General features: G+C 45.1%; 1 protein-coding gene across 8 annotated transcripts in view; it reads right to left on the bottom strand.

Annotated features, from left to right (window-relative positions):
• Positions 1-751: 751 nt before the first annotated feature.
• Tjp2 (tight junction protein 2) overlaps positions 752-17,184 on the bottom strand; it is a 127,367-nt gene continuing 110,934 nt past the window's right edge. For 5 of the 8 annotated variants that reach the window (XM_041660776.1, XM_041660777.1, XM_041660775.1 and 2 more), the window contains exons 14-23: positions 16,969-17,156; positions 16,409-16,504; positions 14,850-14,929; positions 13,366-13,576; positions 8,095-8,195; positions 6,713-6,925; positions 5,472-5,582; positions 4,017-4,331; positions 2,560-2,645; positions 752-1,682 (exon numbers count right to left, since the gene is read on the bottom strand). In XM_041660776.1, coding sequence (XP_041516710.1) covers positions 1,523-1,682; positions 2,560-2,645; positions 4,017-4,331; positions 5,472-5,582; positions 6,713-6,925; positions 8,095-8,195; positions 13,366-13,576; positions 14,850-14,929; positions 16,409-16,504; positions 16,969-17,156 — 1,561 coding nt within the window. In that variant the 3' untranslated portion in view covers positions 752-1,522. The remainder of the gene's footprint in view (positions 1,683-2,559; positions 2,646-4,016; positions 4,332-5,471; positions 5,583-6,712; positions 6,926-8,094; positions 8,196-13,365; positions 13,577-14,849; positions 14,930-16,408; positions 16,505-16,968; positions 17,157-17,184) is intronic. The other 3 variants (XM_041660780.1, XM_041660778.1, XM_041660779.1) reach the window with 1 other exon arrangement.

The following is a 17,184-nucleotide window of genomic DNA, read 5'->3' as shown; positions in this document are numbered from 1 at the left end:
GAGGCGGATGGGCTCCAGTTGGACCAAAGGTGGGAGATTTCAAGTTTATTCCTCATGCTAACGAGGCCTGTTGCCTCCCCACCCCTTTTGGAGTGAAGCATATAAGAGTGTGGAAAATAAACGCAGCGGGATTCGATATTCACTGAATTTCCCTCCCAGTGCTGTTCTGTTTCTGTCTCTTATTTCTCACATCTCTGTTCCTTTTGTTTAATAATTCTAATCTCACACTACTACCCTGGAATGTATGAATTCAAGGCTGGTCTCCAACATCTCACAGACACGCAACAGACATATACGAGTAAGTAACTGGAGGAAACACCCCAAAAATGATCAGGGCTGTGATGGAGTAACTTATTTTATTCTTCATGTGACTCCATTTCCCAACGTTCAAAGATGAGCAAGTTCTACAGTTAGCTCAGTGCCTTCAAGCACTTGTTCTTGTACAGAACCCAGTGCGGAGTCCCAGCACGCACATGGCGGCTCACAACCCATCCCTAACGCCAGTTCCAGGGGGATTCGGTGGCCTCTGACCTCTGTAGGCACCAGGCACACATGCAATGCACATAGATACACACAGGAAAAACATTCACACACATTTTTTAAAAGTATTTTAAAAAATTTTAACTAAAATAAATCAACAAGGCCAGGGGTTCAGTGGTGGAGCACCCCTCTGCACACACGAGGACCCTGGGCTCCATCTGAACACCGCCCCAAAAGGAAGGCGTATAGAAATTCACCACAAACCTCATTCTTGACTATCATGTACTCCTTTTTATTAAATTATAAAATCGCTTGATGTCAGTACATACACTGATAGAAAGGAAATAAAATACCCTTTTCTCAAGTATCTGCCTGTGGAGCACATGGTTTTAAACAAACAAACAACAGGAAAAAACTCTAGACTAACTTCCTGGCCTCCGAGCTATGTAACTGACAAACTCCCAAGTGCAGCCATCCTATGTACAGTCAGAATTTCTGGGAAATACTATAAAGACAACAACCTGAAAAGATGGCATGATGCAGAGGGACAGTTAGAGCTGCAAAACTGGTATAAAAATTGAGTCAAAATAAAGTTTTAGCTTTGCGTAAGCTTCAGGAAAGAAAACTTAAAGACACATCTTGTCAAAGGCACTTCGAGAGTTGTAATAAAATACTTCTGAATTTTGTTTGAGGCAGAGTACTTTTTTTTTTAACTCTTTTTTCATACTTGCCTCACACTGAAGCAATGTTGGAAGGCATCTATGAATGAGGAAAAATAGTTATTGCTCCTTAATATACATATTAAAAATACAGAGAGATTAATACAGATTTTGGTCCACACCAAAGCAAGTAACAGTGTCAAGACTGTAGTGTTTCTCTTCATTCTGAGCAAAAAGTCATAATCGGCTCTACCCCAGTCCCACACAAAGAGCCTCCAGTTGATAATCCGTGCTGTCTGTTGCCTGGGTCCCCACCATATCTCTGCAGTGCACTTTAGCTGGAGATCTCCAGGCTGGCCTCCCAGGAGTCCATGCGCAGCCGTCTACAATTCCGTGTCTCGGTACCGGGAGGGCTGGCTGTAGTAACCCCGCTTTGAGTGCGCCGCCAACTGCTGGCGGTATTCCTCTTCCTCCTGGTCACTGCCATAGCTGGTGTCCTGGTAAAGTCTAGACGAAGCTTTCTGTGGCTCTGGAGGTCTAGAACTAACAAAATGGGGGTATCACATACAGCCCGCATCGTCCAGCTGCCCACAGGGCCACTGAAGCTATAAGCCCAGCAGGCTGATTTCCTGAGCACATTCTACCACCAGCCAGGGCACTGCTAGTCTCTTCAGGTTCACGGTATGGGTCAAGGCCGAGGCCTATTTGGGCAGCTATACATCGTCTGAACTAACATAGAAGGCTGTACCCGTTGCATTCCCGTGCTCCCCACTCCAGCCTCACTCAGTAGAGTTCTCTGCCAGCGTCAAACCAATTACACCAAGTTTCCTGTCAAGATCAACTTGGTCAACTGTGTTGGCATTCCAACAGTGATCTTCGTGCCCTCCACTTTTCAGGGCCTTAAAACACGACTCCAGTTTCCAGAAGTGGGAAACAACAGAGAAGGATACTGCCCGTCACAGTCCTTCAGACCTAGTTGGGCACAAGTGGCCTGATTGTATATGGTGATACAAAGGAATTAAGGAGTTTGGCTAAAAGCCAGTAAACATTAGTGACAAAGAGTAAACACTAGTGACAAAAGAAGACTAAGTCCTAAAAATTACACTCGTATGCCCTCCTAACACAATATAAGGCTCCAGCGTGCCAGAAAGCTTTGGGCACACAAGGCAAGTGACCAGGCACTTTCTGATTCTTTGAGACAGGATCTCTCCATATATCCCTGCAGGCTGTCCTGGCACTCAGAGAGATCCACCTGCCTCTGCCTGGCGTTTGGTTTCTGTAATCTTAATAGTTAAGTTTTGACTGACAGCCTGCAGAGGGAACTCTCTCAGGGCTCCGTCATCTGGGTAGGGCAAACTCCTCCAATCCAAATACTGGAGAAGCCTCTTCCTCTGGCCTCCAGACGCGGAACAGCCCTTACCTCAGGTGCGGGGGCAGGCCGGCATCTGGCTTGGGGGGTTTGATAGGAACCGCATAGATGTCAGGGTGCTTCTGAGCAATTTCAATCTGTGGTAGTTAGGACACAGAAGGAGAGAATGGGTGACCGTACGGTTCTCTCGCTGGTCACCTGCAGACCCTACCTAGCCCCACCTCCTACCACCTTTTCTCCCAGTCCATTTCCAGACAAAGAAAAAGAGATGGGAGCCTGTTTCTGTGGCTGGGTGGGGTCCCATGGGATGTGACAAATGGTGAGGACCGACGCATGGGCAGCCCTGAGTAGTTAGTACACTAAGGTAAGTGATTTGACGAAAGGTACCAATACCATCTGACTCCGCGTATGTGAGGCCCCTAAACCATCAGATTCAGAGAGGCAGACAGAGAACGGTGTGGCAGTGGCTGGAGGGGGAATGGGGAATCACTGTCACCTTAGTGCAGTTCCCCTGGGAACTGAGAAAGTACCCGAGAGCGCACGGTGGTGGTGGGTGCACAGTGCTGCAAACGTACTTTACGCCACTGAGCGCCCGCTTAAAGAAGGCCAAAATGATAACTTTTATGTACAGTAGGACTTTTAGTCCAGCTACTCAGGAGACTGAAGCTGGAGCATGTCCTGTGCCTGTCACCCTGGGCGACATCAGCAAGGTCTCCAGAAATGGAGGGGTGGGTAGGTGAGGAAAAGCGTGCCTTGCCTCTGTCCCCCCCTTTTGAAGGAAGGCCTCACTATGCCACCTAGCCCCCACGCTGAAGGATTACAGTGGGGCTTCCACGTCTGGCATCACTCGATTTCTTCGATACTGAAATGCTTCATGTGCACTTCAAATCTTCAAACGGCTTAAAAGAAACTACAGCCTACAGGCCCAATGGCCGCTAATATCCTATGGCAAATCTGGGAACATTATAAGAGACTTGTGGACCCCACAGCCACGGTCCAGCTAAAATAACTCCTGAGGGGCACTGACTCTCACTCTCTATCCCCCAGACCAGGACACACAGATCTGAACCACAGAGAACTGAAGCTTGCAAACATGGACTATTGGGGTTTCCTTTTCTTTCTTTTTACTTTCTTTTTTTTTTGGCTTGTGTTTGTTTTCTAAGACAGGGTATCTCTGTATAACCCTGACTGTCCCGGAACTCACTTTGTAGACTATACTCATGTTGGCCTCAAGCTCACAGAGATCCGCCTGCCTCTGCCTCCCGAGTGCTGGGATTAAAGGTGTGCGCCACCACACCTGGCTCTGTTAGGCTTTCTTGATTGGAAGCAAAAAGGAAATGCTGTCGGCAGGCCATCTGAAAACGGCACACAGAACTGTGCAGATGACTTCCCGGCGTGATTCCGGCGCTGGGAAAAGGGCTATGTGCCATGCGGCTACACTGAGCGCGGATGTCTTGAAAACTCTCCCTGGGGGGCGCTAAGATGCTCGGGTTGTTTAGAACACTTACCCTCGCGTTCTGCGCTTCTTGGAGCTCCTGCATCCTCTGTAATTTTGCCTTGTGGTCCATCTTCTCGAATATTTTCACTCTGCCCAGGACTGACCTGGGAGCATCTTCCTGCTCCTCGGTGCTCTCCCCCACCTCTTCGCTTTCGGGCGCAGGGACAGGAGTGGAAGGCTTTAGGATGGATCGCCCGAAAGTAGGTTTCACTGCAACAGGCGGAGGGCACCCTTTGGTAGATCCCCCAGAGATTTCACTGCCAGCCATGGCAGAGGGGTTCGCCTTGGAGTAGTCGTAGGATTCTTCTCTGTTCTGGCTTCTGGCCTGGAAAGAGCAGTATCACGCCTTATGACCGTGGGCTTTCCGCTTATTTTCATAACTACATTAGTGATTTAATATATCGTGTTTCCTGATCAGTTTCCAAAGGTGGGCAACATAAAGAACCAAATATGACAGGGTCAACAACAGCCACCGATTAGGCACCTTGTGCCCTGCCGGAGGATGACAGAGGTGCTGGCAGAGGTGAGGCAGCCCGCGAGAGCTAGAGGTAGACCAGGCCCACCTAATTTCATAGCAGAGATGATTGGAATCTCACAGAAGACCTCAGGAGAAATCAAAAGTAAGTTTTTCTGAGGTCAAGCTCCATGGAGGGGAGGAGCCTGGGCCAAAAAGTGAGACCTGTGCTTGGCTGTGGGGCAGTGACCCTGAGCTCGGGTGGGGTGAGCTAGGCAGAGCATCACGTGAGGGGCCACTGCTCCTTCAGGGTCAATCCTAGCCCTGCTGCAGGTCTGCGGCGTCGCATTATGTAAGGTCACTAATTACGGCTGACAGCTTACACAGCCACCATTTTCTTCTCGTCTAAATGACTGGGTTACAAAAAAAATTCACTGAGCAATATGGAAAAATCCATTGTTAGAGGACGATTGTGATCTGGGGCAATAAACCACACACAGTGGGGCCCTTAGGTTGATTCTATTCTAGATAATACTTTATTAATTCAATAAATTAAGATGCTTTTGTTTGTAGTGAGAAGTGTTCTGCACAACTGCAATGCCTGTTCTGCTCAGCAGACCACCAGTTAGGCTCCTCTGGGGTATCCACATTAGACTGTACGTCGGAAACTTTCGCTGGATAGAAAATGGAAAACATCCTGATTGTAGCATGTGGCCCTTGACCACAGTTCACTTTGTTACAAAAAAAAAAAAAAAAAAAAGCCCAAAAATCAAATAAATTAATAATATGTAAATAAATGAAATCACTCTTATTCTCTGTGACCCCTAAAATCACACTTTCCTAATGTTGTTTTTCGGGCCTGTCTCTCACACAGCCCTGGTTTTCAGGCTCAGTCAATGGCCTGAAGGAAAGGTTTTCACAGAGTACATGGTAACTTCAACATCGTCTCATTGTGCGACCCCTGGTACCTGTGTCCTCCTCCTTCCCATCCTGGGCTTCCCAGCCACATACCTTGGGCGGCTCTGGCTTGAATGCTGGGGGCGGACTACCATCCCTAAGTTGGTCTCTGCTAGCAGCCCGCCTCATCTGAGCTCGTGGCTCTGGGCTGGATTTCCTCATGCTCTACAAAACATAAAGGTTCATTCACACCAAGAGCATCCACGCAGAGAGAAGGCAGCACTCCGCTCTGCTGGATTTCTGAACACTTGAGGAAACGGAGACCCTGTCTAGGCAATGCAGCGCTCTCCCACTGCAAAGAGATGCCAACCGCCATCCTTCGCTAGAGAAAGCTCAGGACACACTTCAGTAAGCTGGCTAAGTACAAAGAAGAAAGAAAAACAAAACAAAATACTCTTCAAGTCTAAAGGTCTGGGTCACTACCAGTATTCCTAAGCATTAGCTCTTTCCGTATCTATAGGCAGTAACTCACTCTTTATCACTTGTCTATTGTATATTAAGAACCCCCCCTCTCCTATTTGTCTACTGTATCTTAATAGTTCTGTGTGTGTGTGTGTGTGTGTGTGTGTGTGTGTGTGTGTGTGTGTTAAGCTAGTTATTTATTTTGGGGGCACTACTATCTCACTTATCATTTTTTGGAATGAGTCAACCTGCTAAAGGGTAACCCATAACAATTATCCTACAAATGCACTTAGACAATCTTGTCCACAAAGATCATCGTTCCAATTCTCTGAAGTTCAATTAATAATCGCTCCACCCTAAATTAGTGCCCACTGATAGTTTGTGGGACCTTGTAAGGTAAACTAGCGGATACACAGTGCATATGATCAGATGTATAAAGTCCATTTAAAAACTGAAATACAGAGAGAAGGAAACTGATGGGGAAACACTTAGGAATTCTGATAACATTAAGAGGTTAAAGGTCAAGGGGAGAAGAAAAGCAGGGCTCCTAAGAGTACAGTGAGAGGCCTAATCAAAGGTTACAAGCAAATACAGCAATAATGTATTCATCCAGTTCCATCTGTAATTTGGACAGTTGGCACATAAAGCCGATACTTATGCATCGCCCCCGAGGGCAACAGAGTGGCGAATGACACGGCTCAACCTTTTCCAATGCCACGTTTTTGGCTCCACTTTCCGTGGACCACAGCCACAACCATGGAGGCCCTGGCTCGCGGTGGGCCTTCCTAGCAACCCTCTGCTATGATCCTGGAGGATGTGTTCTCCAGCACCCTCAGTTAAGACTGTTCCTGCGCGTGGCCGCACGGCCTGCAGCAAGCGGTGCCTCGCCTCACCTCCTCATGCTGCACCGGCTCCGAGGAGCGGGTGATGGAAGACACCAGCGGCTCCTCGGCTGGCTCATCCAGCTCATTGTCAGTGTAGGCGCCTCCCTCGCCGTCGGTATCTTCAAAGTCACTGATGAGACGGCTGTCACAACTCAGATAGTCCGCGCCCATGGCGGTTAAGTAGGACATGCGGTCTTCAGGGTCATCATCCATCCCTTCCATCTAGAGGAATTTGTTTTGAAGGGTGAGTGGGAGCTGGCATGGATCCTGGGAGTGGGGATTCGAGAAAAGTCCCGAGTGCTGGGCCAAGTGCTGGAAACCTTGACATGTGCTAGCAGGGGAAGGGACCTTTCCTTTCCTGCTATCGCTTGGCTTTGAGATGCTGATGCTGGGTTAATTTCTGTACAGGGACACACACACTGAAGACCCTCCGGTCTATCCTTACTGTGGTCCATCCTGTAAGCCAGCTGAGCCAAGCTTGTTTGGCTGATCTTCCAGGATCAGCCTCTTTCCAGCTTTCCTGCTGGTTCCTGTCTCCACCTCATGATATACACGTTTCTACTCATTTCCAAGACTCTCCCATCCAGGGTCGGATGTTTCTCAGGGGTAGCTGGGTTCAATTCCCAGGACCAGAGAAAAAAGATTCTCAGAACCTTACGGACAAAAACTATATCCTTCTCAACTTGTCCTCTCCAGAGAGTTGTGGAGACTATGAGCATTTGGCAGATGCTAGATTCGTCAAGTAAACATCTCAAGGAGTGAGACAGTCCATTTCACCAAAAGAATCATCATAAGGATCACCAGCTCCTTCAATCTAGCTGGAATAAAGGTTCCTAGAATGAAAGGGACCCCAGGTTCTCGACTTTCATTCCCACAGCACACCTGTGTGTTCAGTATCTCTATAGCTTTAGATGCTATCCAACCTGAGAGGGCTAGGAAAGAGCACTATTGTTTTCAAACTCAGAGTCAGAATGGATTCTCCAGCGACCTCTTCACTAAGCCCATAATTCCAGCTGTTTCTCTTGGTATCCTTGGAAACTGTATTCCCCATGGTTCTCAACCCTGCCTCTCATCTCCACTCTGAGTTTCCCGTGTCCTTAGTGCGGTGTGGCATTAGGAATGAGAACTTGTAAGCTCTGATTAGAGACTTGGAAGGCAGTTCTAGTCGCTACATTAAAAGCAGAGGGGAAGTGAATGTAGGTCAGCACTCATCACGCTCTGCCTTGCGAAGTCCCTTGGTTTTATTGCTTTGTTGGAGAATTAGAAAGCTTCCGACTGGAAGAACACATTGAATCCCTCTCGTCCCATGGTTCACTACATTCACTGCCCTCTGGAGGAAGCATCAGGGAGCACAGACTCTCACCTCACAGCAGCAAATCTAGGCCACATACCTTTCCTTCAGAGACCCAGACTGCTTCGCCCTGCTGCTGCTGAATGCTGTCCTTCAAGCTGCCAAACCAGCCATCATTGGCTGAATTCACGTTGATCGTAGCTGCGGGAATGTGAACAAAAAGGTCAGCATCAATTTCCGGAGCATCCTTTATTCTAGCAGCTATTCACATTATTTCTCTTTATACCATATCTGAAGAAAGACTTGCCAAATTCAGAGTGCTGTGTGTCATTTAAACACAAAATCTTTTTAGCTCAGTGCAACTAGAGCTGCTTTACTTTTTACATTACAGACACATGTTGTAAAACTTGTATAGGCTGATTTTCATGATATATATTTTTTCATTATATATATTTATACATTACATATATATGTCTTCAGAAGAGCTACGCGCGCGCGTGTGTGTGTGTGTGTGTGTGTGTGTGTGTGTGTTTTATTTTTCAATGCTAGGAACAGGATTCGGGTCATCTCACATGCCACATATGCATTCTACCACTGAGCCACAAGTCCTAAAAAAATACATTTTCAGGAGCACAAGTAAACTGGACTGTACTTTAAACTGCGGGCAAAAATAAGCCTATTCTTCCCTGGAGCTGCTTTTGTTAAGGTATTTTTATCAGAGAAAAAGGGGAAAAAAAAAAACAAGTTAAGTGGTGAGATGAACAAGCCATACACCTCACCCCAAGCAAATAAAGAAACCCGAGTGCAAACTTGGGAAATTATTTTGAGTCTGCAGCCTGGGCTGTTGCTCTGCAGAGCCCATGGAAAGACACCAACTTGCAGCACAGACCGCAGATGCTAATGGACACACGGCATGCATCTGCTCCTCACAATCTCTATCTACAGACGTGGTGAGGGTAAACTGGGCAAGCAAGACTGCTCCAAAACGGTAAGCTGGATCCGAATGATCGAAACAGGGCTGGAGAGAGAGTCCATCAGGTAAGAGGACCTTCTGTGAAGGCTGGAGGACACGGATCCAAATCCCCTGTAGAAAAAGCTGGGCGTGGCTGTGTGTGCCTATAACCCCAGCCCTGGAAGGGGAGACATGTGGATCCTAGGCGCTCAACCGTCAGCTAGCCTGATGGGTGTAACACAACCATTATATTAATATAAAAATGACCTAAAATGCAAATGATCAGGTTGCAGATAACTTACAACTGATTCTTTGGAGGTGGGGGGATGGTTCAAGACAGGGTTCTCTGCATAGACTTAGCTGATCTGAAACTCACTCTGTAGATCAGGCTGGCCTAGAACTCAGAGAGATCTACCTGCCTCTGCTTCCTGAGTGCTGGGATTAAAGGTGTGTGCCACCACCACTCCACTACAAACTGCTTTTTAAATGATGGTTCCATGCTCTTTAGTAGATGGCATGGTGGTAGAGATAATTTCTAAAGCCAAACAAACGATTAATGGTTACACACATTTTCTAAGTAACTATGCTTCAAGTTTTCCTTTAATTAAATTTGACTTTCTTTCATTTAAGAAATTCTAATCTTGAAACCAGGTATGGTGATGTACATCTATAATCAGACGGACATCTGGACCTACTTTGGAGGGAGAGGCAGGGGAATCCAAAATTCAAGATCATCACAGGCAACAAAGTAAGTCTGAGGCCAGCCTGGGGACACATGAGACCCTGGCTTGAAAATTTAAAAAAGTTCCACCTCTGACCTTGGGAAATCGTGAATGAGCTTACGATTTCCTTACTTATTAATTATTTACAGCATCAGACTAAACATATACATTGGGCAGCCCAAGGAAATCAACCTTGATGCCATGGATTTTTTTGTGTCCTTATCATGGTCCTTCACAGAGATTACTGTAATCATAGCTAAAATATGACCCAAGATGTAAATATAGAAGCGAGACTGCACACCCGGAGGACAAAACAAGTGACCTGTAATAGATGCACAAAGAATGTTAAGTGGCCCTTTACAGGTTTCTATTAGGAGCTGCCTGACACAGCATGAATTCATCACAATGAAAGCCTAAAGTTAAGGGTGCTCTCTAAGAAATGCAGAAAACACATTTGTGCACCCCCCCCCCCCGCCAGTATGACTGCTCCCCTGCATTTCCGTGAGAACCAAGTGCTGGAACACTGATATAAAAGCTGCATAGAGGCTAATTTCCCAGGCCCACTCAGAGGCTCCTCCTGCTGCCAAATGTCCCTGCTAGCAGCCACACCCAGCCCTGGCATGTGTGGGCAGTACCTTTCCCACCTCTAGTGGCAGGGGCGCCAAACAGCAACATGTGAGCTGGAAGGGTTGGGAAAAAAATCGAAAGTGATTGCTAAAGGATGGGGTTTCTGTCTAAAAGTTACTGTAACGATGGGTATTGCTATGGGTTAATCCTTCTGTGCGCTGTGAATACGTATTACTGTCGTTGGTTAATAAAGAAGTCGATTGGCCAACAGCTGAATAAGTAAGATTAGGTGGGAGAGCCAAACTAAGAATGCTGGGAAGAAGAAGGGTAGAGTCAAGTGTCACCAGCAGACACCTAGAGAAGCAAGATGGGCATGCTTTCTGAGAAAAGGTACCAAGCCACGTGACAAAGAAGAGATAAGAAATTTGGGTTAATTTAAATGTAAGAGTAGCTAGTAACAAGCCTGAGCTACTGGCCGAGCATTTACAATTAATATCAAGTTTCTAAGTGATTATGTGGGAGCAACCACCGGCATAGGAAAATTCCGTCTACAGGTCACACAACCCTGAAGGAACTGAAACAGGCCCTTCAAATGGGTCAATGGTATAGAAACAAATCACATCTCGGAAAGGGCTGTCCTGGGGCTACCTTAACACTCAAGTACCAGACACAAGCTAAATAGGCAAGCCACCCCCCAGCCCTTCTTGTGGTCCACATCCTAAACTCCCCTAATCTGAGTATTATCTACTGCAATTTGTGTTTTTCCCCATTGTGCTCTTCCAAAGACTAAATAATGACCAAAACAAACAAACACCACACAGAAGAAAACATTTTTCTGTAATGTGACGTTGAAAGATAATAATTACAGAAACAGCGCTTGAAAACTACTCCCAAATTCCAGGGTTGAACACCAAAAACTTCATTTTAATGAAACCTGGAACGCAGATAAAATAGCCACACTGTCCCATGGTGCTTTACCATGCCACAATTTATCATAAAGGTGGGCTAGTTTGGGTCTCTAAGCCGATAAGGGCATCACAGCAGCCTATAAACCAGGAACCAAGCACTTTGAAGGTCCTAAGAATACATGCAATTCAAATTTCATTTTTATGATATACATGCATAAATGTATCATATACTAAATATTTTCATTGAGAAAGGGATATGCAAGCATAACATTTAAATTTGGAGGGGGGGGGGGTTGAGACACTGTTTCTCTGCATAACAGTCCTAGCTGTCCTGGAACTAGCTCTTGTAGAGCAGGCTGGCCTCAAACTCACAGAGATCCATCTGCTTCTGCCTCTTGAGTGCTGAAATTAAAGGCATGTGCCACCACTGCCTGGCTTTGAAATTATTTTCTGACAAGCCAACTTGCTTTTTTAACAAGTCTCTGACTAACGTGTCTTAATTAATGAGTATATTAAACTCAAATGTTTAACTGTGTTTATAAAAGCACTCCAAAATCCAAATATGAAACACTTCTGGTCATAAGCACTTCAGACAAGGGATAACCAACCAACCAACCCATCACCCTTTCTGGCGTCTGACTCATCTAGCTGGGTTGTAAGGACCTGAGATGTAGTCAGGAAAGGCAGCTTTTGTCTGGGCTCAGCTGCACTAGGATCTGTGACCTGTACAAGCTCCTATGGGACTGACTAGGTAGCAGATAGGCCAGACTAGCATTACTGTCCGTGCCACTACAAAGCAAGATAGTACTGCTAGTGGTAACAATTAAGGAAGATACAAGAATAAGTATGCAAAAAACAAAAAACAAAAACAACCATAAGCTGCAATGATACATTTACAGCATTCAGTTTAGAGGTTTACTAAAAATCCCAGTGGCCCAACGGATAAGGCTTTAGCCAATAATAGAACACCTCTGGTTACACTGTCTTAGTTACAGCCCTTCACAACAGTGTTAAGACCTACACCTCTAACATGAAGAGCTCAACTACAGTAAACAGTGGTCAAATGTGGATACATATCCTCCATTCATCTTGCTCTTCCCAAAATATCCATGGCTGATGACAACTGTCACGGACCTCTAAAGTCACTGGAGTAAAAAGGTAGCATCTATGTAGCACCCTTATGGTGTCCCCACAAAGGAAAGCAGTGCACAAACAAACAAAAACTGTAACTCTTAAATGCTTGATCACAGCATACCATGCCACTTATTTATAAAGACAGGACATTGACTATGCCATATTTTTAGACCATCTAACCATCATGAGTAACAGCGGCAATGGGTCTATTTTTTGGCATTTTAAAAATACCTAATTATGGAAGGTTTTATATGTAGATAAAGTAGTGGCCAGGCTATAAACTTGCATGTGTGCAGCACCGACATCCGTGTCACGGTACCTGGCCAGTCCACCCACACTCTATCTTCTCTCACTGCAGATTCTACTGTGCCGACTAGATAATGTATAAAGATCTAAAACATAAAGGTAACCTTTAAGAAAAGAAAGTCCACCCACAGCATTAGCACACCTGAAATGTAGAGGGAACAAACGCTTAGGTCTTCCCCATTCAGAGTGCTCAGGTTTCTGCTTGGGAGACACTACCCATCACTACAGTAAACTGGCATCACACAGTCAGTTAATGAATCACTGACAGTAAGTCAAGAACAGTAACACGCAGTTACCACAGACCTGGGGGCTTGGTTATAAGCTAGGGTCAATCATTAGCCTTGAGTCTACCACTACATTAAAATGACAGGTTATTAGCATTTCTTAGATCTTTACAATCATTTCTGGAGGTCAAAATCACAAGGCTTAAAATACAAACGCCATCGGGCTAAATATCCACCCCACCGTATTAACTATTCTTTTTTTTTTTGTTTTGTTTTGTTTTTGTTTTTCGAGACAGGGTTTCTATGTGGCTTTAGAGCCTGTCCTGGAACTAGCTCTGTAGACCAGGCTGGTCTCGAACTCACAGAGATCCGCTTGCCTCTGCCTCCTGAGTGCTGGGATTAAAGGTGTGCGCCAGCATCGCCCAGCCTGCGCCACCATCACCCGGCCCAATTATTATTAACTATTCTTGAATGAGTCCCGAGCAGGATTTCATATCCCACACTCAGACTATCTTATTTCTCATTTGGAGTATGGACCACCTTTTACGTTTCACTTACCTGTAAAGAGATGAGAACAGTTCTTTTTGAGCTTGTTGGCTTGATCAAATAACTTCCGGGAACTTTTATTGGATGTTGGACTCAGCCTCTGTCTTATGGTTTTAACAGCTTGTCTCGAATCCAGGTTGAAAAAAATCACGATTGGGAACCACTGAGTATAATTGAGCAGGTCCACAGCTTTGGGGGTCACATCGAGGAGGGCGTGTTTGTCCTGTCACAAGTGGAGAAAGGATGGTACATGGTGACATGACGCAACATCATCAAGGGTTTTGTCTTCCCAGGTAAACACTGTATCAGATGAAATGTGTGTTCATTTTGGGTGGATGCGGGGGACACACAGAGTCTAACTGTGTAGCTTTAGCTAGAAGTCACTATGTATACCAGGCTGGCCTTGATCTCAGAGATCTTCCTTCTGCCTCCTGATATTAAGATTACAGGCATGTACTGCCATGTCCTGTCCTGTATATTTAAATTAAAAAGCTAAAAATATTTCTTTCCATATCACATCCACTTCCATATTATCGGATAAAACTCCCCCTCCCCTGGTTTTCTGAGACAAGGTTTCTCCGTGTAGCCTTGGCTGTCCTAGAACTCGCTCTGTAAACCAGGCTGGCATCAAACTCACAGAGATCTGCCTGCCTCTGCCTCCCAAGTGATGGTATTAAAGGTGTGCACCACCACTTCCTGAATGAGATAACAATCTCTTATAGAATGACTGTAGAACCGTCTTAGTCCATGGCTTCATCCTTCAGTGTCCCCTGGGGTCAACAGTGAGTGAAAAGGGGAGGACAGTATAAAGTTCTAAGAGGGAAGGAGGGGACAGGCCATATTTGTAAAAGTGTTATTAGAGTGTATTTTCATGACTGGTCTATTTTGTTTTTGGTTATTGCTGTTTATCTCCCACCATGCCAACTTATAAATTAAATTATCACAGATATACATGTGACTAAAAAGTACCTGTGTTGTTTGTGTGTGTGTGTGTGTTTGTGTGTATACAAACATACATGTACACAGAGTGTTGGTACTCTCTCCATGGTTTCAGACACCCAACAGGGGTCCTGAGATATATTCCTCTCTAATAAAGAGGGATTACTAATAAATGTTACTTGGTTTAATTAGAGGAACTCTGTTGCTGAATAGCATCTGGCTTATATAGTGAAATGTCTTCAATTTACATTAAGCTTTTATCATTAGTATTTTTTAAAAATTATTTAAGCTTTCTTTTTATTTTTATGTGCACTGATGTTTTGATTGTATGTATGTCTATGTGAGGGTGTTGGATACTTTGGAACTGGAGTTACAGACAGTTGTGAGCTGTCATGTGGGTACTGGAAATTGAACTCGAGTCCTCTTGAAGAGCAGCTAGTGCCCTTACCCTTTGAACCATCTCTCCAACCCCTTGTTAACATTTTATTAAAACACACATTCTATTCCAAACCAGGATCCAGTTCTCTGACAATGGGGGCTTCTGATGATTTTCTCACCTGCTCAATAATTTGTCTCACAGTGTTCAACCGGACTACTCCACTGGACCGCTCAGATCCAGCATCTTTGGGTTCAGTTTCTGCAAAAGAAAAAGAGGGCTAAGTAACACTGATAAAAAACAGTGATGACCAAATGCCCCAACTTAACACCAGTACAGTGGGACACCTGGCACGAGCCATCACCTCGTGGCAGGCAGTGAGATGGGATCACACCACTAGCTGAACTGAAACCGTGGGCATGTTCTTGTGTGTGTGTGTGTGCACACCTAAGTGTACACACATGTGTGTAAGTGCTAGTGTGTATGTGTATTATATATCAAACACCAGCGTTTCACTCATATGAGGCAAGTGTCATACCACTGAGCTGCAACCAAGAATTATTAAATGGAAATCTAACCATGAGGGAATTGCTAGGTTAACCTAATAGGGAGTGCTTATGCTCCAATTGGAGTGTATTCTCCAAGTATCAATATCCCAAGAAACTCTTGGGATAGATCCAGATATAAAAAAGTCCTAAATATCCACTCAAATGGATGATCCTGAATTAAAAAAAAAAAAAAAGAAAAGAAAATATTTGGGACCAGAAATGCTTATCTGTTTTTTTTTAAATATTAACATATGCAGAATTAAAATATCTGTAAAAAAGGAGACCCATATCTACATAGTAGACTCATTCACGGCTTAACCAAGCACAGAGGTATATTCCTGTTATACCAGGACTTGGGAGATAGAGACAGGAATATCAGACATGCAAGGTCATCCCCAGCTACACAGTAATTTTAGGGTCAACCTGGGCTATCTGAAGGACCTTGATTTAAAAAAAAAAATCATTTCTGTCATCCCTGTTTCACACACATAGACTGAGGGTAATTTTATGGAGCATCTTTAGTGCATCTGGATTTAGATGCTGATCACTCACATAAGGGCAAGTGTGGAATTTCCCACTTGTGCTACCATGTTGACACTCAGAAAGTTTCAATTTGTAGAATATTTAAGATTAGCAATGTTTTAAAAAAAAAAGATTAGCAATGTTCAAACCACAACATTAAACCTCTTTGTTACTGAGGGGACAATGATATTGTCTTTATGTAAAAGAATAATCCTGTTATAAGGAGACACACACGTATACCCAAGGATAAAGCGTCATAACTTGGCAACTTAAACACTGAACAGGCTCAACAGACAATTTCAAAAGGAAGCGTGTGCGTCTGTCTTGGTGCAGGTGGAGGAAAGAGAACATATCCAGCAACATGACGCAGTGACTCCAGGCAGAGGGTGTGGATATTCATTGTTCTTCCAACCTTTGTGTGCCAGAAAACTTTCAAAATAAACACTTTGGAGGCTGGAAAGATGGCTCAGCAGTTAAGAGCACTGGCTACTCTTCCAGAGGTCCTGAGTTCAATTCCCAGCAACCACATGGTGGCTCATAACCACTGGTAGTAATATTTCGTACCCTCTTCTGGAATACAAACATATATGCTGGCAGACCACTGTATACATAATAAATAAATTTTAAAAAAATAAACACGTTGGGAGCAAAACCCCATGGGCTGACTTACTTGCAGTTTGAAACCAATCAGGCAACTCGTTGGCCAACTTTTCCATTGCTATATCTGCTATGGGGCCAAATAAGACCACAGGCCTCTTGAAGCCAGCTGAAAGGAAACGAGAAAGGCTATCAGACATGTACCTGCGATCATAATGTCCCAATGGGAGGCAAAAATGCCATCTACACTTCTGCAAACTCAGCAAAAGGAACTGAATTCTGCCCCTCCAGCTGGACTCCAGTCTTTCCTGGACGAGAAGCCTTCACTGCCCTCCCCGCAGAGTCGAGTTCAATAGAAACTTCACTTGTCTTTCTCTGATGCTCTGTTGCTTCGCACCCCCACTCAGTGGTTAGTATACAAACACTTGAGAGTCAGGATTAAAAGTATGTTCTGTATCTCGAGAATTCGCCTCCACTGAGGAACCCGAACCACTCAGGCTCCTTGCTGAATACTATTCCCTCACCACGTATCTTGGTTTAAGTGACAAAGTTGGAACTTGACGGTTACAGCCGTAATGGAGGAAGGGGCTCAGAGCTCAGCAGATCTCTTCCACGGACGTGGAGCTGCCTCACCTTCCCTCAGCAGAACCTTCTCGTAGGCCGGGAACTTGGTGCTAACTGACACGGCCGCCGTCAGGTCTTCCCGGCTCTTGCGGACATTCTTCTTGACCCCAGATCTCTGGCCACGCGTCCTCCAGAAGTCTGCTCTGTCCCCAGCGGTCTCTCTCTGGGCGTTCTGGACGCTAGCCATTTGCTCAGCTCTGAGAGAAGAAGCCAGAAGTCATTCTC

Source organism: Microtus oregoni, unplaced genomic scaffold (genome assembly GCF_018167655.1).
Source record: "Microtus oregoni isolate MIOR12 unplaced genomic scaffold, Mior012 000012F_ref0000307, whole genome shotgun sequence".
NCBI lineage: Eukaryota > Metazoa > Chordata > Mammalia > Rodentia > Cricetidae > Microtus > Microtus oregoni.
Note: the sequence above shows the minus strand (reverse complement) of the source record. Positions and strands in the feature narration are given on the sequence as shown.